This window comes from Rhinolophus ferrumequinum, chromosome 9 (genome assembly GCF_004115265.2).
Source record: "Rhinolophus ferrumequinum isolate MPI-CBG mRhiFer1 chromosome 9, mRhiFer1_v1.p, whole genome shotgun sequence".
NCBI classification, from domain to species: domain Eukaryota; kingdom Metazoa; phylum Chordata; class Mammalia; order Chiroptera; family Rhinolophidae; genus Rhinolophus; species Rhinolophus ferrumequinum.
Window position 1 is genome coordinate 4,055,632 of NC_046292.1, and position 21,145 is coordinate 4,076,776.

A 21,145-nucleotide genomic window follows, 5' to 3' on the forward strand; every position below is an offset into this window, starting at 1 on the left:
TGGTCTGTGCACAGGGCAGGGGACTTCAAAGGGGCAGCTACTCACACTGCTTTGGTATCCTAAGCGCCTCACTGTCCAGCGCCATCACCTGATGGAGGACACCTCGGAACTGGTAAAGCACTTTCAGGTTCTTCTCTTCACCCACACATGGGTCATAGAACCCGGGCAGCCCAGCCTGCAACAAACACATTCTGATTCGAAGCCTGTTTTCCCCAGCAGGACCACTGTCTGCTGCAACCTGCCGGTGCAGCGGGCAAGGGCCTCGACTTTCCTTCAGAAGCTGCCCTCGAAAGATGCAAAGTTTGCAGCTTGAGGAAAAAGAAATGCAAATTCAAAAGAGTTGCCTATTTAGCCCCAGACTTCCCTCTGAATATAGACCCCTCCTCGCCATTCTGAATACACCTGTCTTCACAGGAGCCCCACCCGACAGGGATTCTAGAAGACTTCATCAGGCACCCAGGTCTCTGCCCTGAGCAGCCAACCTACACTTGAATTTGCCTTTATCAGCCCCGGGCTCCAGCGTGAGCCTCAAATGCGCTACAGGTGACCTCACAGTCCTTCTGGAACAAGGTGAGGAATCAGCAGCAAGTAAGCTCCATGCAGGCACCTACTGGCATATACAGTAGGTGCTGAGTGAGTGAAGTAAACAGCTCCCACGTGGGTGTAACTTGGGTGCTGCGTAACATCTGCACAGCGATTGCCGGCAACACTAACGGACTTTACTGTGAAAATCTGGCCATTCCCAGGGCCAGCTGTCCCCAGTCCCCAGAGGCCTTTCCTGTCTGACTCCTGTGGGCACGTGGCACTGTACCTTGGAAGCCTCTGTCAGGATGAGCTTCGAATCCTTCACCAGGCACTGCAGGGGCACGGTCACATCAATCACCTTCACCTTCTCGCTCTTCTTGCTCTTGTCGTTGACAAACTTCCCGTACCAGGCGTTGACAATGATGAGCCCTGAGGACGGGCTCAGTCAGAGCAGGGGTGGGCCCAGGCCAGGCACCCCCGCCCCATGCAGCTGGGCTCAGGGCTGGTATGCTCAATAGAGACCCACTTCCCCACAGCCACCCGAACCAAGAGGCCACGCCCTCTCACCCATTCTGGATTCTTCTGCCTCGATTATCCTTCGGACAGATTCCTGCATCAACCGAACCTGCGAAGAACAAGGCAGCCGCCGTCAGGGCCCTCACTAAGCTCCGCATCTGCTCGGAGCTACGGCCATGTGCCCTGTGCATTTCAGCCCTTCCCCTGTCCACTAGCCGTCATTTATCCTGGGTACCGCTGTTAAGTCATGTAAAAACAATTCGAAGGGAAGGAAAAGGGGACAAAACCACCACTTTTTACAAAACCTTTTATGCCTTTTGAGGGAAACTGACCTCGTCCTTAGGACAGGGACCGAAGCACCCAGTATTGCATCCCATTGGCCACAGAAAGACTAGAATGACCAGCGCCGTTGTGGGGGAAGAAAAGCCTGAGCCCTGAGCCCGGGAGACCTGCGTGCAGTGTGATCTAGTCCCTGGGCCCCTGGTTAGGAACCATGGACTAGAAAAGGGGGGCAGTGTGGTCTGCTCTGCACGATACCGTGGGGGCACTCAGATCCACGCAGAGCAAAAGGGCTTCCGGTGGGTCGCTCACGCAGCACTTACAGCAGCTTCCGCCTCTTGTTTCTTCTGCAGAATGTCGGTGGCTGTGCTTTCCCTTTGCTTTTCCAATTCCCTTATGTGAGAAAAACACAAGCCACACATCAGCGTGGGGTTACCCCTCCTTGGACCAGTGCCCAGCAAACAGTCTGTGATCTTACTGCATTCCTACTTCTAGAACGTTAAGAAATATTTCCAAGACAATCTCCAGCAAATCTGTCACAGGCCTGTGCAGCTCTCCAGTTGTCCCTAGATGGCTCTCTCCCACCTCCTCACCAGAGCTTATAGGAAACCCACTGCCAGTCCCTTTGGAAAGAAGCCTGCAGCTGACAGGAATGTCAGGTAAGTGGGAGGTCAGAGGAGAAGGTGAGAATCACAGGAGATGCCATCAGTCTTCCAGGATTATTAGATAACACCCCTGGGAGGGATGACGCACATTACTTTAGATACATAAATCTTTCCTTTTAGCAAAACACAGGGACAGGTCAACATACACCTGTCCCGTCAGAGACTTAGCACAGCACATCCTTTGTTTCAAGCCTCAAGCCTCTTGGGGAATTAGGACGGTACATTCTCTGAGTCAAAGGCCAGAGGGGCCCAGAAGAGGAGATTCAGTCCCTCCGCCGGATTCCCGAACTCAATGATTTATGAAATTCAATCACCATAAAATAACAACTCTAAACCATCTCTCAGACTTGATGTTATGCCCTAATGGCTTATCTACAAAAAACTGTAAAATAAATTCATTTCTATGATAGCTTAGTCGTAGTTAATACATGCCCCTTATGTAAGAACTCTTGAATTCAGTGCCAGGAAAAGAAATGGTTAGAATGAGAAAAGAGACAACTTTTTAAGGTTGGCCCAGTGGCTCAGGCGGTTAGAGCTCCATGCTCCTAACTCCGAAGGCTGCCGGTTCGATTCCCACATGGGCCAGTGGGCTCTCAACCACAAGGTTGCCAGTTCGATTCCACGAGTCCCGCAAGGGATGGTGGGCTGCACCCTTGCAACTAAGAACGGCAACTAGACCTGGAGCTGAGCTGTGCCCTGCACAACTAAGATTGAAAGGACAACAACTTGACTTGGAAAAAAGTCCTGGAAGTACACACTGTTCCCCCATAAAGTCCTGTTCCCCTTCCCCAATAAAATCTAAAAAAAAAAAAAATCTTTTTATTTCTTGTGGCTTCAAGTCTCAACAATTTGGTAAACTCTATTCCTTTCTGAAAGTAGGAATAAACGACAAATGAAAGAATGACAGTAGCAGTACCACTAACGACGATAAATAGCGGACACTGAGTACTTACTATAGACAAGATACCATGCTCAGTACTGTACATGTATTAATAAATTTGATTTTCCCAATAACCTCATGGGGTAGGTTCTATTATCGTCCCCTCCATGTGAAAGACAAGGACACTGAGGCACAGAGCTGTTTAGTGATGTCCAGTGACACATTTTAAACTCACTTCTCCTTCTGAGCCCTGAGGTATGGTTTGATGACCAGACGGTGCATGGCAAAGTAGGCCACGAGCGGCCCCACGGTGGCATAGAACACAGCGCTGGGAAGGAGCTGGTCCGTCAGGTGGATGGGGAAGAAGTAAGTCTGACTGGCTCTGTTTAACCTGAGAACAAAAACAAAACAAAACATCCAAGATGAGCCAGGCTTCCAGGAAAGGGCAATGGGGATCCCCGCCCCAGGAGGAGAGCCTCCGAGACACTCCACCAGTTAGAAGGAGTCCCAGAGGCGGCTTGTCGCTAGCCCGCTCCCCTTTGCTGGTCCCCATTCCAAAGTTTAGCCGCTGGATTCGATGTATGTGACAGAAGAAAGGTCGCAGTACTTGCTGACCTCAAGGGCAAAGCAACAGACTAATGCTTGACCAGAGCAATGTGGCCTTAGAAGACAGGAGGGGACACTCCTGCAGGCGTCCTGGAGACAGACGCACACCCCAGTCCTCCATTTATCTGTTCAAAAGAAGTGTGTGAAGATTGCCAAAGTGAGCCAATTAAGGAGGCGCTGCTGCCAGTAATGGCTGAGCAGCTCCTACGGGACCAATCATCCCATAGGTAACACAGGTAAACTCTGGACCACGTGCAACAAACAGAGGCTTGCGTACCACACTGGGTAGCAACTCCAGGCAGGCAGATACGAAAGGAGGGCCGACAGTTAGGATGGAACTGCTGGTTTCCTGGTTTTTTTGTGGGTTGGTTTTTGGTTTTTCGGTAAAGAGCTTTTAGCCCGAGGGCAAGTCTCAGTCTGCACCAGATGGCTACCACCGGAATCCTCAGTCTATTAGACTAAAGGACTATGGTTGCTCAGAGTTTGGGGCAACCATAGTAGCTGGGCAGTGGGAGGTCCCCACAAGTCAGTGAACAAAAAGGAAAGAGTGGTGGGGAGGCCCCAAGATCTGTGTATAAATGTGGCATCTCTAACTGGTTTCTCGTCTATTAGTGGCCCCGCTAAGAAGAAAATAATTGTGATGTGTTTTGGCTGCTGCCACGCAGGTGAGCCTGAGCTTGCAGTCTGACTTCTAACTACCTTCTAAAAGGGAAAATCAACACTTTTTGGAGAAACACAGGAAAATATAGAGTCTCTACAACATATCATCCACAACACCCAGGATACGATACCTAGATACAAGAAAAAGATTAACAAACAGAGACCAACCCCAGACGACCCAGATGTTGGCACTAGCAGGTAAGGATTTTAAAGCAGCAATTTTAACTACGGTCAAAGACATCTAATATTCACTGGGTGGGCTTACTAGCATGGAGATAAGAAGAGTCAGTGAACCTGTAGATAGATCAACAGAAATTATCCAGTACGTAGAACAGAGAAAAAAAGGATTGAAGACAAATGGCCAGAGCCTCAGAAACTGGTGGGAAAACATCAAGAGATTTAACATGTAAGTAATTGGGGTCCCATAAAAGTGAGAGAGAATGAAGCAGGAACACATATTTTAAGACTAATGGCTTAAAAATAACAAATTCGATGTAGGACATAAATTTACGGATGCAAGAAGTTTAGCAAACCCCAGGTAGCATAAATACAACAAAACCACATCTAGGTACAATGCAGTTAAATTGCTGGAAAAAAAAGACAAGGAAAAAAAAGTTGAGTAGCTAGAAGAAAAAAAAAGAGAGGAAAAAAAAAGACATTACATGCAGTACAATAATGATTCAAATAACCAATGACTCATCAGAAATAATGGAGGCCAGAAGACAGAACATCATCTTTAGAATTGTGGCAGCAAAAAATCCATTAACCCTGAATTCTATATCCAGTGACGATATCCTTCAATAATCAAAGCAACTCCAAAATTGATAAAGAACACTCAAAAGTCAAAAAAATAAGAAACCAAACAATCAAATAAGAATACAGACAAAAGATTTAAACAGACTGCACTGAAAAAGATATATGGATGGCAAAGAAGCCCATGAAGAGATGCTCAATCTCCTTAGATATTAGGGAAATTCAAATCAAAACCGTAACGGGATATACCTATATGTGTGTTAAAATAGCCCCCCAAAAAAAAAAAAATCCCAAACATACCAAAGGTTGGTGAGAATGTGGAGCAACTGGTACTCTCACATGCTGCTGGTGGGAAAATAAAATGAAACCATTTTGGGAAACAGATTGGTACTTTGTTACAAAGTTAAACACACACATCCCATGTGACTCAGCATGTTTACCCAAGAGAAATCAAAACTTAATGTTCACACAAAACAGGTACGTGAATGTCTATACTAGCTTTATCTGTAAATGTCAACAACTGGGGACAATGGAAACACCTATAAACTGATCAATAGCTAGCCTGTGAACATGTGCACTGTATGACAGTAAGCAGCCACAAAAGGGAGCAGCACACTGCTGACGTGACGTGACGTGACGTATGCAACACTATGGATGCATCTGAATGCATTATGCCCATGAAAGCAGCAAAGGCTTCAACTGTACGATTCCATTTACACGACACTTTGAAAAAGGCAAAAATATAAGGAGCAAAAACAGATCAGTAGTTGCCAGGGCCTGGGAGACGACACAATGGGCATGAGGGAACTTGGGGGGATGATGAAATTTGGGGGGATGATGGAAATGTTCTATATCTTGATTGTGACAGTGGTTACATGACTTATGTGATTGTCAAAACTCACAGAACTGTACAAAAAGGATGAATTTTAATTTACGTAGATTTTACCTCAATAAACCTGACTTTAAAAATTGTGGCAATGAAAACAGCTTAGTTCAGGGGAAGGAATGCCTGTAACTGAACTATTTTAGGTTAATATAAAATGAAAAGAAAATGATACATATAGATAAAAGATAATAAATCAATAAACTATAAAAGCAGAATAGAGGAAAATAAACATTTTCTGGTTGAAGAATACTAAGCGGTCACTACTGGCAGACTTATACTATCTAAGAAAAGCTAAAAAAAGTTTTCAGGCCAAAGAATCTAATACCAGAAGGAAACTCAGATTTTTAGGAAGAAATACGGAACACGAGAAATGGAGGGGGAAAAAGTGGGTAAAAATAAGATTTTTATTCCCTTAATTTCTTTAACATGTATATGACTATTTAAAACCAAAATTACAACACTATTGTGAGGATTATAATGTATGCAGATGGAGCATATGACAACTACAGCATAAAGGACATGGGGTGGGGGAAAATGACCCTAGAAGTTTATAAGGTTCTTCATTTTACATGAAATAATACAATATTAAATCTAAATAGAGGATGGAAGGTTGTTAACAATGTATATTGTAATCACTAGAGCTACCGTGTTTCCCCAAAAATAAGACCTAACTGGAAAATAAGCCCTAGCAGATTTTTCAGGATGACGTCCCCTGAACATAAGCCCTAATGCGTCTTTTGGAGCAAAAATTAATGTAAGACCGAGTCTTATTTTCAGGGAAACACGGTACTGCTAAGGAAAAAATAATGTAAAGAGGTATAGCTAAAAAGTCAACAGATAAACTAAAATGGAATGCTAAAAATATTCTGTTAATATAAAAGAATGCAGAAGATGGTTAGAGGAACAAAAAAATCAGAAGGATAACAGGTTTAAATCCAACCATACCAATAATTAAATATTAGTGAACTAAACACTTCAGTTCAAAAGCTGAGATTATGTGAATGAAGAATGGAAAACCAAGACCCAACCATATGCTATTTATGAGAGGCACTTTAAATATAAACACAGAAATGGGTTAAATGTGAACAGAAAGCAGAAGACTAGAATTGCTATCCTAATATCAGACAAAGTTGACTTCGAGACAAAGAGGGACACTTCATAATGATAAGAAGGTCAACGCATTAGGAAGATGATAATAAAAAATGTATGTGTCTAATAACAGAACTTACACACAAAGCAAAACTGACAAGGGAAGAAATGGAGAATTCCACGATCATAGTCGGAGATTTTAACACTTCTCTCTCAGCAATTGATAGTACTCCCTAACAAAATCAGTGACGTCATAGGAACTCTGATTTCTGACAAATGCTGCCTTGACCTAAGAGATATTTATAGAACACTACACCCAAACAACTGCAGAATACACATTCTTTGCAAGTACACACGATACATTCACCAATATCTATTATATGTTGGGCCATAAAACAAGTCTGAATATATTTAAAAAGACTAGAATCATACAGAATATGTTCTCTGACCAAAATTAAATGAATTAGAAATCAACATTGAGATATTTAGGAAAAAAACCCAAATATTTGGAAATTGAGCAATACATTTCTAAAAGTGAAATTAGAAAACAGGTTGATGATAAAGATAACACAACATATCAAAATTTGTAGGACAGAGTAAAACAGTGCTTCAAGGGAAATATGTAGCCTTAAATGTTTGTATTAGAAAAGAAGGTCTCAAGTTAATAAACTAAGGTTTGACTTTAAAAAGCTAGAAAAAGAAGAGCAAAGTAAAACTGAAATAAGTAGAAAGAAGGAAATAAGGTCGACATTAATGAAATAGAAACAGATAAATAACAGAGAAAATTAACAAAGCCAAAATCTGGTTCTTTAGTACCCTAGATAGAAAGAACACAAATTACCAACATTAGGAATGAAGAGAGGGATTGTCTGCAGATAGCTACAGATATTAAAAGGATGAGAGTATATTAATGAGAGACTTTATGTTAACAAATTTGACATTTAGGTGCAATGAACAAATTCCTTGAAAAATACAAATTAACCAAGCTGACATATAAAAGAGAAAGTTAGAAAAGCTCTATATTTATGAAAGAAATTGAATTCATTAACCAAAACCGTCCTACAAAGAAAATTCAGGCTCAGTTGATTTCACTGGTGAATTCTATGAGACCTAAGAAAGAAATAATACCAATATTACATAAATTCTTTCAGAAAACAGAGGAAGAAGGAACATTTCCTAACTCATTTTATCAAGCTGGCATAACTCATTCCCAAACCTGACAAAAACACAGTAAGACAGTTACAGACAGCATCCCTTATAAACAGTTGCAAAAATCCTTAGTAAGATAACTAACCAAATCAGGCAACACATGAAAAGCATTGTATATCATGGTCAAGTGGAATTTTCCTCAGTAGTGTAAGCTTGATTTAACATTCAGAACTTCATATGATGCATCAAATAAACAAATGTAAGAGAACAGTTAGCAAAGTGAGATGTGCTATTGCTGAACTCTGGTGCCTTCAGGCAAATCTTCGGTTTATACTTTATACCAACACCATGTGGGCAGTTCAGCCTGTTGACACAGGAAACTCCGCTGAAATGAAAATGTTTCTTTCTGAAGTGCCGGAGTGGCATTCTTGGGACAAGAATTCAATTCAGATTATGTCAGGTGACATCTGCACTGCAGACTGTCTGAAAACAGAACCTGAATTGCAGAGAACTGTGCCCCATCACTGGTCCCAAGTTGAGGGGAAGGGAGAAAGGGATTAGAACTCAGAAGCTTGGACAGCACTCTGTATGCCTTTTTTAAAGCTCAGCTGTCCTCAAATCTTATCTGAGAGGAGATGGCTGATGCCAGCTCTGACCTTGGTGACCTGCTTTGGCTCTCATCTCCCAAACTGAGATGGGATCACTGAGCTCCTGGCACAGCCACTGGTGCCAGGCTGTGATCTAGGCGCCAGGAGCACCGACGGAAGCGGTTGCAATGCAGATTAATCAACACGGCAGCTGGGAAAGGGACGGCCTGGGGCAAGGTGAGGGGTCCCTGTTTTACACAGGGCGATGAGGGATGGTTTTGGCAATTAGGTGACATGTGAGCAGAGACCTGAGGGAACCCAAGGGACCAACCATGTGGTTCTCTGGGGACCGGGCTTCTAGGAACGGCACAGAGGTCAGTCTGGTGGGCGGGGCTTGAGCATGGGGTGGCTGGGAGAAGGGGAGGTGAGGACAGCGAGGCGCCAGGTCACGGAGGGCTCGGAAGGACTGTGGCTTCTGCCCTGTGCTGTGGCAGTCACTGCAGGTTTGAAGCAGAAGGGTGACATCTGCTGACTTACAATTTAACAAGACTGCCCGTGTAGAGCAGCGTTAGGCGGGGGGACAGAGATGGTCAGGACACTGCAGTCATTCAGACACGGGACGGGGTAGCAGCGAGGCAGTGAGAAAGGGTCAGGCTCAGGCCGCACTGTCAGGGCTGGTTCTACGGTCCGTGAGCGTGTGGCAAGAGTGACCAAGGCTAATGCCAAGGCTTTGGACAGACAACCGGGAGGACGGAGCTCTCATTTGCTGAGATGGGGAAGGACGTCAGGCAGAGCAGGTTTTGGGGGGTATGCATGTCCGAGGGTGGGGGAAGGATCAGTTGTTCTGTTTTAGACGGGTGATGTCTGAGATACTGTCAGCTATCCAACCTGAGATTGAGAAAACGAAGCTGGACACATGAGCTGGAGATCTGTGGGAAGGGCCAAGTGGGGCTCTCAACGGGTGTCATCCACGCACGAGGGCACTGAAAGCCACGAGGCTATGAGACCCCTTGGGGAATGAGTCTAGACAGGTAAGGACGGGGCCCTACACGAGGCCTCCATTCAGGAGCAAGAGCCAGACAGGTAAAAGCAGAGGTTGGAAGGCAGGAAGGACCATCACTGCAGCAGGGGAGAAAGGGCACGACCTGGCCCAGAGGGTGTGACGCTGCCTGTGCAGGTGAGGACGCTGGGGCACGTGGGTGTCGGGAGCGGTGTGGGTGAGTGCGCGTGCGTCTAGGGCCACCCGGGAAGGCTGAGGGTAGGAAGAGACGCAGGCAGGTTGGAGGACGGGCCAGTGGGGCACATGGAAGTTCTCAGAGAGCAGAGACGCAGACCTCACGAGCAGAAGGTGGGGCTAACGGACTCCCTGACACTGGCTTACATGCCAAAGACAGAACAGTTACTTACTTGACTTTGAGAGAAACACCCTGTGGGACTCCGATGCTGACAGTTGCACCTAGAACGCTGTGGCTGGAGATTTTCCTCTCTGCCCCGTACTCCACCACCGTCCCAAAGAAGCCTGCCCTGCAAGGAGCAGGTCACAGTGAGCACACAAGGGCCCTCAGCACCCGGATCCACTCAGAACAGAGGTGGGGTCCCCCCCACCCCCCAGGGAGCGGAGGCACGACTGACACTCTTGGTCCAGTGGCATCAGACTCTGAATCACCCCAGGCGTGGGGCTGCACAGCAGCCAATCCCAGCGCCTCTCTACAAGAGACGCTCCAGGAACGTTGCACACGAGATGACTGCGAGCACCCATCTTCCACCAACCGGCCCCACCATCACACCCTACAGGTGGGCAGCCTCCCGGGTGGGCCAGGCCAGGACTTACTTGAGGGACCCTTTCACACGAGTCTGATCGTCATCCTGGAATTTGTGCTGATAGCTGATCAGTGCGAAGGAGTGAGGGATTCCAAGCTGAGAAGACAGAGGGAGAAGCCATGGCTGGTGGCCGTGACAGCCAAGTGGCTGGGCTCTGGCCCCTGCATGGCTGCCGAGCAATGGTCGTGGGCAGGTCTCTCAGACAGGGGCCACGTCCTGGAGGCCGCACACAGAGTGGGAAAACGTACCCGAAACCAGTATGTAAAGACTGGGAGATTTTACATAAAACCCAGTTTTCTGCCTTATGAAAAAAAAAAACTCTGCAACACCGAGCTTGCTTTCCTACATGGTAGCAGCTGCCGTTTGAGGGGAGGTCTCTCTCAAGCCCTGTGTCCCCGCCTGGGCAAAGTGCCATCTGAGTGGGCGACTCTGCTTTGGGGTCGCCTACCAACCAGGGCTGCCCCCTCCCCGATTCCGTGGGCTTCTCCCCCCAGAAGATGTGAAAGGCATTTTGCCTTAGGATGCCTGCAGCACAGCTGCCCGGGGGCCTGAGAACAGCAGCATTTCAACACTCCTCAGTGAGTGGCCGGGACCTGCCCCTCCGAGCCGCCGCAGGTGCGCAGATCCGACCCGCGCAGGCTGACCAGCGGGAAGGCTGGAAGGGGCACGCTGAGGGGCTGGCGGAGCTCAGTCACCTGCAGCGCCACGGTGAAGTGGCTGGTTTTGGTGTCCCGGACGATGCTCGTGTTCATGGCCGACTGGATCCCCCATCGCCACTGCAGGTAGCCCACGGTGTTCTTGTCCAGGTTCCGGGCCAGGACAGTGGTAAGGCCAGGCCGGATGCCGCGGGACGAAAACTGCAGAGCACAGTTTGTCGTCACAAAGCTGGGGGGACACACAGACAGAAAGGGTCTGGGTGACACCTGGCTCTCAGCTGTTCTCCCTGCTCAGATCACGTCCATTCTCCTTGGGCTAGCTCCAGCATGGAAAGCAGGAGACTAGGCCTCTAGAGGGTGGCTGGGGGGATGTTTCCAGCCTGCTAACCGCACTCCCCACCGCACCCCACCCCAAGTTCAGCTACCACCGAAGAGGCACCGGCATGTCTGCATTCCCAGCCATGGATCCAATCCTCCTGCGAGTCAGATCACCTGGGGAGGTTCCCAAAGTTGGCCGCACACTAGAACCACCCAGCTAATGTAAACATTACGCAGGCTGGCTCCCACTCCCAGGCATTCTGACTGTGGGGGGAGGGGGGAATAGGCCTGGAGTGTTGAAAGCAAGCCAGGTGACTCCCTGTGCAGCAAAGCTTGAGGACCACTCACCCAGAGCCCACCGCACACAATTAAGTCAGCACTTCGAGGTAGGGGCCCAGGCATTTAAAAGACCGCCCACGTCCACGGCTGGGACTGTTGGCTGAAGGTACACGAAAAGCTAGTCTTCACTTAATGTCGACAGGTTCTGCGACTTTAAGCGTGACGATGTCTAACCGATTCTGATATAAACAAGAGTTAAGTTCCCGGGCATCTGAACACTTAATGAAACAGGCCGAGGGCGCGACCTCACGTAAGGACCTGCGGAGCAGTAAACCATTTCCCCTGAACGGCCTCTGAAGCTTGTTTCCAGGGAGCCAGCCCCATCTTCTGGTTAAAAGCAGGCATTTCATTTTAATAACAAAGGAATTCACATCACTCCATTCCAGGTGTTCAAACATGAGCAGAGGACCAGCCTTCAGTGAACAGCCCAGCAGGCACACCATCGCCCTGGTTTAGTTTCTCTCCTTCCTACTCCCGAGATGTTGCTTTTGCCATTGCAATAGTAATAAATGTGGTGAGTCTGCACACACCCACTGACAAACTTCACTAGCGTACCACGGCGCAAGTACCACGGCGCAATGCATTAACTCCTCACTCCCCGCAGGCCCCAGCCTAACCTTCTCTCTCCTCTAGTTCACAAGTCACACGGACGCCCCGGCTACATTTTCTGCTTTGGTCACACTGGGGCCAGGGGAGCGAGCAGGAAGAAAGATACAAGTCACCCCTAGAATTTCAAGACAGAGGTACACAGTGATATTTAAAAGAGCCTAAGTGTACAGAATGAGACCCCCATTTAGTCAAAGGAATACCATTTTGAATTTTTATCCAGCATGTCCTAGACAGACAGACAGGGAGAGCCCAGCAAGGCAGGCAGGCCCTCAGGGGACCGAGAACATTCCAGCTGTCTGCCTTTCTCGGGCTCATTCCACACCAACCAACCCTCCAGTTACTCGTCTGGACTTGCAAGTAGCCCGACCCCAGGCCTCGGGCGCCCTAGGAGTAGACATTGCACACTCATAAACTGGCGTCCTCGACGAAATTCCGTTTCTACACCTGCAGAAGCTGAGACCCAGCCCTCGACCCAGGTGACCACTCAGCGGACAGACAGACACTCTGAGGCTCAACCAGGACAAGGCGGTCAACAGTTTCCTCAATGAGGTATCCTCACCGTCCGATCTTTGGCGTGACCGGCTGTGCTGCATCAAACGATCAATTCCCGGGCCTTCCCTAACAGGACCTGATCCAAGGGTCTGGGGGTGGGGGCAGGAATCGGTGCTTTGAGACGGCATCACAGGTGACAGTCCTAAGCAGACAGGTTAGGACAGCGCTGACACGTTGTGAGGACAGAGCCCCACAGAGCAGTTTCCTGGCTCTCAGACTCACGTGGAAAGGTGCTGGCTTGGTTATTGGATGGCCATCAGCTGTGATCAGACGGCCATTCGCTGTGGGTAGGTGGCCATCAGCTGTTGCCAGTCAGTCATGAGCCACTAATATAACTGCCGTGGTCGTGCTGGGGGGTTGGTTGGCAGAGGAGCGGCTGGCAGATTGCGGCTAGCAAGTGCGACTGATCCTACTTCCTGTGTCTCGCCCGGCCGCCAGCGAGATGGGGGTGCAGGAAGACCCCTGTTGGGGTACTGCCGGATGTTTGCTTTTGTCTCGACCCGCCACCATCGAGAATCTAGTGGTATGACTCCCCTATCTATGGCTCCGTTGGTGTTCCTTTTTGGCCTCCCCGCATCCTGCGTTCTTGTGCGGGGACGAGCGCTGAGGCCCTGCATGACACACGCATATAATACACTGTTCACCTGCCATTCTGGTTGAAAGTATAATCCTGGTCCCCTTCCCAGGCCCACTGAATCCCCATCTGAGAGCAGAGGCTGGAGAAGCCGGGTTCTAACCAGCATGGGGAGCCCTGAGCACCCCTGTGTTCTGCCTGGAAGCACTGCTTTCTGGCCTCTGCTCAGGCTGCGCTCATCTTCACAAGCATGGTCCCCTCCTGTCCCTGACGCCATGAACTTTCTCACAACACTTCCCTTACTCTCTATGTATCCGACTGACCTGCGAACCTGCATTTAATACCAGACCAGAGGGCAGGGGTCAGTCTTACCCTGCAGGACGTGGCAGGCACGCAGATACATTATCCGAAGGGAAGTGCACTACCTTCACTTTCAAACACATCCCCCATCCCAGGACTCCTTGAGCTGTATTTAATCCCCAAGGAAAGCGGCTTTAGTTGACCTTCCTCCCAATCCTTTTACCTGAGCCCACACAGGAACCCCCCAAATGGGAACAAGGACACCCCTCCGGTTGTTCTTGAAGGGACAGGGAGGTAAGTTCTAGGAGTGTGTCCTCACAGCCGGTGGATATTTAAAGCTCCAGCACGTCTACCAGGCGGCCTCACAAGGTGCCCCACTGTGCCCCCTTTTCAGAGCTTCACAGTCTCAGGGCCAAAGAAATGATGCACTAGCTCATAAACATAAGACTGCCGACCAACGTCCCTCTGAAGGCGCCTTCCCTCGTCTCCAGGGTCCTCACAGCCCACGGTGACCAGGGAGGGCAGGAGCCTCGTCCCACAGAGGAGGAAACTGCAGACCCGAGAGAAGCCCACGCCCCAGCCCAGTGCTCTCTGCATCAGGCATACACTGCAGCCGAGGCTCCACACCACTACTGCGGGGTCTGCCCTCGGTGACCCTGTAGGACAGATGGCGCAACTCCAGATGACCTTGACAAAAAGAACACACAGCTTCTGGCCTCCTAAATCCACAAAGACCGTCAGAGGCTTTCTCTTGTGATATTTACCATCTTGGCGTGAGATTACGGAACAGCTTCAGACCAAACAGAGGCCCCTGCAGATCCCCAGCTCCAAATTCTAACTGTTCAAAAAAGAAAAAGAAAAAGCATTAGTGGTGTTTTATCTCAGAGCAGCAATCCAGGTCCCAGGTAAGCACCTCTGGTTATAATTCCTTCATTTGATTCAAAGCCCTAGAGAGGCCTTTGCCAGGGCTCCTAAAAGGAGGGGCTGGAAGGTTCTTACTGTCTCATCTCAACCTCTGCAAGACGGATCCAAAGGAGCAGGTTCCAACGAGGCATGTTCCAGAAAGGTGCCCTTTCAAGGAAACACTGCTCACCCGCCAAGCTCAGGTCACAAGGGGAGTCAACATGGCCCCGTACGGACTGGCACTACAGTCATCTGTGGGCTCACCCCTCCCTGGCACTGCCCACTTCTCTGCTCTGCTTCACTGGGCCCAGGTCTCACAGGTGACTAGAGATGGTTCTCAGGGGCCTCATGTGAATGAAACCCATCGGCGGTTCCCCATTTGGAGCCTTGGACCAGCTGGTCCTGGCTGCCTCACTTACTAGTCTGGGTGACTTTCAAGGCAACTCTTCTATGTTAATTTGATGCAGCTCAATTTGCTCAGCAGCGCTGGCTGTGAAATGACTGCCAATCAGTGGGCCAGGGTGCCCTCTGAGTTGTGCAGGAAAAGGGAACAGCCTATCGGTGTTTGCTTAAAGGGAACAAAGAAGCTGAGCTTGCAGGTTGAATTTCTGGAAGTTGGCATCTCTAGGGAAACTCTATTGTTTTATCCTAACTGAGCTGTTTGGTAGACGGAGAGGCTTCCTTCTCAGAGATGAGACTTATTTTTTTTCTCTTGGGAGAGAGTTAACTTACGAAGTTTGACATCTGTACCCTGTTACACAGTGATGAGGCCACCCTAGGTCATTTTGAGGGTTAGCTTTGAGTGCAAATGTTCGGACACAAGGCTTTCCAACGGACAGACAACATGACCCCACCTGCTGACGTTCTTACCTCTCCCCATCCCTTTGCAGAAGTGACTCGTCTGAGCGCGAAGTTAATGGAACCCCCTCCATTCCCATTCTGGGTCGAGAGGCTTCCAGAGAGGATGGCTGTGTCTGTAGCTGTCAAGGGTGCCTAGGAAGTGACATCTGCTGGTAATAAATGATTCAAAGCAACAGGAAGTGCCAAGGACAGCAGCCTAATGAATACACATCAGTGCAGGTGTGTCGGGAAGCAAGCTTCCCTCCACTCAGTGGCTTCCCCCCCCGCCTGGCTATGTGAACTGCGTGTGGCCGCCAAGGTAATGTTTTGCAAAAGCTTCAAATGGGCAAATTTCAAAAAAGCCAGGAGAAACCCAGGCTAAGCGTTGGTTCTCAGTGTAGCAACGGCTTTGGACGGCGCGGGGACTTTACGCTATGCCCTCCAGGGCTGTCCATTGACTCTGGAAGGTCCGAGCGGGGCCAGTTTCCCCAGTTAGGACATCGTGTTCTAGGCCAATGCACTTGCGGATAAAGAGGTTGAGGAGGCAGAGACCTACTGTAACCCTCAGTAGCATGGCCTGTCATTGTCACTTCCAAATCGCGGGCAGAAAGATGACATTTTAGTGACCCCAGGGGTCAGCTGAATATTGTGTTTTCAGCACAATAGAGTGTGCCTCAATACTAAGACCGGTTCTTGGAATTACCCATGGAGGTCTGCTGTCTCTCCTAAAATCACCATGACCTTGGGCTCCTAGACCATTCGCACTTCCTGACTGGAAAGCCCTGAGACCTTGCAAGCTAAACTCAGCACCCACCCCCGCCGCCAGCCAATGAGACTAACATGTTGGCAAAGCAGTAACAAGGCTCTGACTGGAGCTTTTTTAGTGGCTTATTGCATCCTTTCATAAATAAAGATGAGAAAAACCCGGAGCAGACTCTCCCAGCCCAGCTGCTCAGGGCGTTGTGCCTCGTTAAGCCGGGCACTCCTGCGCTGGGGAAAGCATCTGTGCCCCTTACCTCGATGGACTGGGATATGTGCATCTTGTTAATTTCAATCTGTGGAAAGCCACTTCCGGACATATCTTCATATTCCTCCTCATAGCGATCAAAAAGGTCGGTGGCATCAATGCCCACGCTGATGGTCCCCTGGGGCAGAGAAGCAAGCAGTCAGCACTAGGGGTGGTGTATGTGTAACGAAAGGCAGTACACTACCCTTGAACAGCTGGCGTGGTTCATTGGGTGCACGCAGGGCTCTGTGAAGGTCACGGTTCAAACCACGCCACGCAGAGCACCACCGGCTCCTAGAGCCAGAAAGCCTGTCATGGCCGCAAATGACATGCCAAAGACGAGTGTTAGGAAAAGAAATAAGATTAACGTATTTTGATTTTTAGAGACCAAACGACCCATTTCACGGCTCTAAACAGATCGTCTCCGGGGTTAACCCATGAATGCATAAACCTAGAAACTAGTTACACAGATTAAACATTTTCCTCTAAATATGCTCACATCACAAAATGACCTTAAAAATGTTAAAAACATAAAACTATCTTCAAAGGTAAAGAAATGCAAACAAAATTATGAACAAAGGGAGACTTAAAAATTTTCCCCCTGCTAAAATTAATTTGAGAATTAAATTTTGAGAAACAGAACACCATATTCTCTCAAGATATACTAGGTTAAAATTTTGCTGACAGATAAAAATGCTCCTTAAAAAAAAAAATCAATGTTTATTACTTTCTTTTATTGTCATAAGACTTTCCAAATGAGCATATATCTTAATCCAACACATAAAACCATGACCACACACCCATTTTTATTATATTCTCTGCAGCCCATTTTTAAAAACAACTTCATCAAGGTTTAATTTACATATAACAATATAAACTGCACCCATGTGAAGTGTGCAATTCAACGAATTTTGACAAATGTGTACAGTTGTGAAACCACCTCCAAAATCGCAATACTAAACGCTTCTATCACCCCAAAAGTAGCTTGGGAGGGTGGGTTCTTCTCCCCGAGAAGGGGACATGTGAACAAAGATGTGTGAGGGTACTGAGGGGTGAGCTGGTGGGTATCTGGGAGTGAGATGAGCTGGGGTTGGAGCAGAGAGAGGGAGAAGGTAGGTGAGGCACTTAGAGGGGGTGTCGCGAGTGGGTGATCCAGTGAATGTTATGGGGGGTGGTTGTCAGGGATAATACCTTTAAGCCTGCTGTTTTGGTTGGTACAGCAATCATCCCAGATTTCCATTTTTAAATGAAGTGTTACCGTCATCAATAATATTACCATCACCAATAGTGTTATCTTCGTCAACAGCTGCCTTAAGGTAAGAAGCGGCATGGGTTTGGTGGACAGGCCTTCACATTGCACTTCTAACACCTGCCACTGCCTGATGCTGTGGGGATGCACGGTGACTTCAGGAGATGACAAGGATATGCCATCAGTCTTCTCCCATCTCTTTTCCAGGTGAGATGTAAGCAGTCCTGCCCATCCTAATACCTGCATGCAGGTGCTCACTGATCCGGTGGTCGGCAGAGCGAACTCCTTCCAATGTCAGTTGGCGGGACAAGCATTAGATGCTGCTGCCCATTTGGTGCATTAGGCAGGTGGCTGGGGCCGTGGCCTGTGACATGGATGAGGCTGTCAAGCCACCGGGCTGCCAGGTCCATGGCAAACTCTAGGTGTATGTGAACAGGTGTGGGAACCAGAGGGGCCAGCCCGGCGGTAGGACGCTCGAGATCAGTCTGCTCACTTGCCAGTTTTGCTCATCTGTCGAACGGTGTAAATCAGGGGCTGGCACTTTTTCTATGAGGGGCCATCATAAATGTTCTGGGTGTGTGGACCAGTCCCTGCTGCTATAGGAAAATGCAGCCAGACGCCAGTGAATGACGGGACCTGACTGTATTCCAGTAAAACTGTGGCCGTTGATCCTGATTTTCATATAATTTTCCCATCTCAAAATGTTATTCTTCTTTTGTTTCCGACCATTTAAAAATGTAAAAACCATTCTTAGCTCCTAGGTCATAGAAAAATAGGCAGTGGGTCAAATCTGGCAACTCCTGAAATAAATCTACACGACTTCTTTTTTTTTTTGGTGGGGGGAAGGGGTAATGCTTTCTTTTTTGATGAACTCTTTAGGTAGCAATAAAATTAAACAGTGTAGGTTTAATGAAAATAAAAAGTACTAAATTTTCATTTTCTCAGAAAGTTGATGAACTTGTAACTTGATTAAAATGTTTTTCACCATTGACCATCCATAGCACTAATACAAACATATGAAAATCAGGTCTTAGATGTGCTAAAGAAGCACCAGATTCTTCTCCAATAGTCAGCTATTCTTAAAAAAGAAACTATGCCCGAATGTGAGTGGCAGGTGTATTTACACATAACTGAAAAATGACTTCTTTAAATCAAATGGTAGTTCCTCTATGTTAATTTCACTCGTTTCTTTTTCCATTCTAAGGTTTGCAATGTGCAAATGAAAGATAGAGCAATAGCTGTTTATATGTTGGTTCTATTAGCAAAAGAACTTCACAACTGCTAATAATGCCAGTTTATCAGTGCCAATCAGATGCTTCAAACAGAAAATCAGTTAACCTTAATAATCATTTGATTTGTAGAAGGGGACACACCTGACATTATTATAAATGCTATTGTAAACTCGGCCAAAAAGTTCCACATTGAATGTAAAATTGTTTTTGTGGTGTTATTCAAATACCAATTTTGGTGAGAAGCGGCATCATGGTAAAAAATGTTCCCACTCAATCAAGAAGCCCACGGAGCAGAATATTCTATAGAAACAGCTACAGTGAAATAGTGCGTAATTGTGTTAGAACAAGCCGTGATGGTATACCTATGGAAAATGAAGCTGTGGTTGTAAAACTGTACAAATGCTTTGGTATATTCAGAGTAACAGAGTAATTATTTGTGAAGCTGATTCTGAATACAAAAAAGCTGCAGTGTGGCAGTGCGCTATAGACGGCATATTAGGAATGCCTGAGCCTCTGGAGAGTTCCTTTTTAAACAAAGCACAATAGACCCTGCAGCTTTAAAAATATGTAAGAAATTGCAATCATTGAAAACAAAGCACATAACCAAGAATACCCTGAAATTCATCTCGTGAAGAGGGAAAAACTGAACAAATAAAGTGATAAGAGTTCAGTTTATTTCACTTTGAAATTCCATAATGGCATTTTGCAATATTTCAATTTTTGGTGAGAATCTTTTGGTGGAGCTGCCATTTCTAATTAGTTAAATTTATACTTTGCTCTGGAATGGGAAGACATTGAAAAGGCCTACAGTTTTGTGGCATCTAAATTTGATGAGGCATTCAAAAGATCATAAAGACAATTTATAAAAGATTTATCATAGAAACATACTCTGAACACATGCAGAAAGACAATGCCTCGGAAAATATGTGGGCCAAAATATTATGTTCTAAAATGAAGAAATTGGGCCATCCCGGTGGCTCAGGTGGTTGGAGTGCTGTGCTCCTAACCCCCGGGTCCCAGTTCGATTCCCACATGGGCTAGTGAGCTGCGCCCTCTACAGCTAAGATTGGGAACAGCAGCTCTCCCTGGAGCTGGGCTGCCGGGAGCAGCCCGAGGTGGGTGTTGGAGCTGGGCTGCCATGAGCTGGGCTGCCATGAGCGGACAGCAAGCGTGAGTGGCCATCAGGCGGAGCCCCTATGGGCAGCCCACCGACAAACGTTGACCGACTGCCTCAGTCGGGGGGGAAGCGCAAGGCTCATAATATCACCATGGGCCTGGGAGCTGTGTCCTACAACTAGACTGAGAAACAGCTTGAACCGAAGTGGGGGGAGAAAAGGGGGAGAAAAAAAGCGAAAATAAATAAATTAATTAATTAAATAAAGTAAATTTAGAATAGAGTATTTTCTCAATGAAGAATACTATGATGTACAGAGAAGAATCAATGAAATGTCAGAAATGTCAAATTTACTAAATATAAAGGCAACTTTTGGGGCAGACCGGTGGCTCAGGCGGTTGGAGATCCGTGCTCCTAACTCTGAAGGTTGACGGTTCGATTCCCACATGGGCCAGTGGGCTCTCAACCACAAGGCTGCCAGTTCGATTCCTCGAGTCCCGCAAAGGATGGTGGGCAGCGCCCCCTGCAACTAACAACGGCAACTGGACCTGGAGCTGAGCTGCGCCCTCCACAACTAAGACTGAAAGGACAACTACCTGACTTGGAAAAAATCCTGGGAGTACACACTGTTCCCCCATAAAGTCCTGTTCCCCTTCCCCAATAAAATCCTTAAAAAAAAAAAAAAAGCAACTTTTATGAAGATGGTAAGCAATGTTACGAAAGAAAAAAAGGCTTTCAATATATAGTCTTCAGAAAACCAGTGGTGACACAGCGTGGAAGTGAGAATCCCTGGCGAGTCCTGCCTGCTGGTCTCCACCATAGCCGAGCCCTCTCCTGGATTCCACACTGGCCTGACGACTTGCTGTCCAACAGTGCAGTGGATGTGAGGGTGCAGATTTCACGGCTAGGTCACCGGAAGCCGTGCAGCATCCTCCAGGCCTCTGGAACATGCTTTCTGGGCAAGCTGGCTAATCAGTAGCAACCCCTCTAGCCTGAGTCTGTTATGTTGTGAGGAAGCCCAAGCTAGCTGGGGGACA

The 21,145-nt window shown here is 47.6% G+C and overlaps 1 protein-coding gene across 1 annotated transcript in view; it reads right to left on the reverse strand.

The window, feature by feature from the left end:
* DNAJC11 (DnaJ heat shock protein family (Hsp40) member C11) overlaps window positions 1-21,145 on the reverse strand; it is a 59,604-nt gene that overhangs the window by 1,722 nt on the left and 36,737 nt on the right. Inside the window, exons 5-15 of the mRNA XM_033113601.1 lie at window positions 16,524-16,652; window positions 15,538-15,660; window positions 14,529-14,602; window positions 11,112-11,301; window positions 10,427-10,512; window positions 10,003-10,119; window positions 3,101-3,256; window positions 1,644-1,713; window positions 1,093-1,150; window positions 812-954; window positions 46-175 (exon numbers count right to left, since the gene is read on the reverse strand). Coding sequence (XP_032969492.1) covers window positions 46-175; window positions 812-954; window positions 1,093-1,150; window positions 1,644-1,713; window positions 3,101-3,256; window positions 10,003-10,119; window positions 10,427-10,512; window positions 11,112-11,301; window positions 14,529-14,602; window positions 15,538-15,660; window positions 16,524-16,652 — 1,276 coding nt within the window. The remainder of the gene's footprint in view (window positions 1-45; window positions 176-811; window positions 955-1,092; window positions 1,151-1,643; window positions 1,714-3,100; window positions 3,257-10,002; window positions 10,120-10,426; window positions 10,513-11,111; window positions 11,302-14,528; window positions 14,603-15,537; window positions 15,661-16,523; window positions 16,653-21,145) is intronic.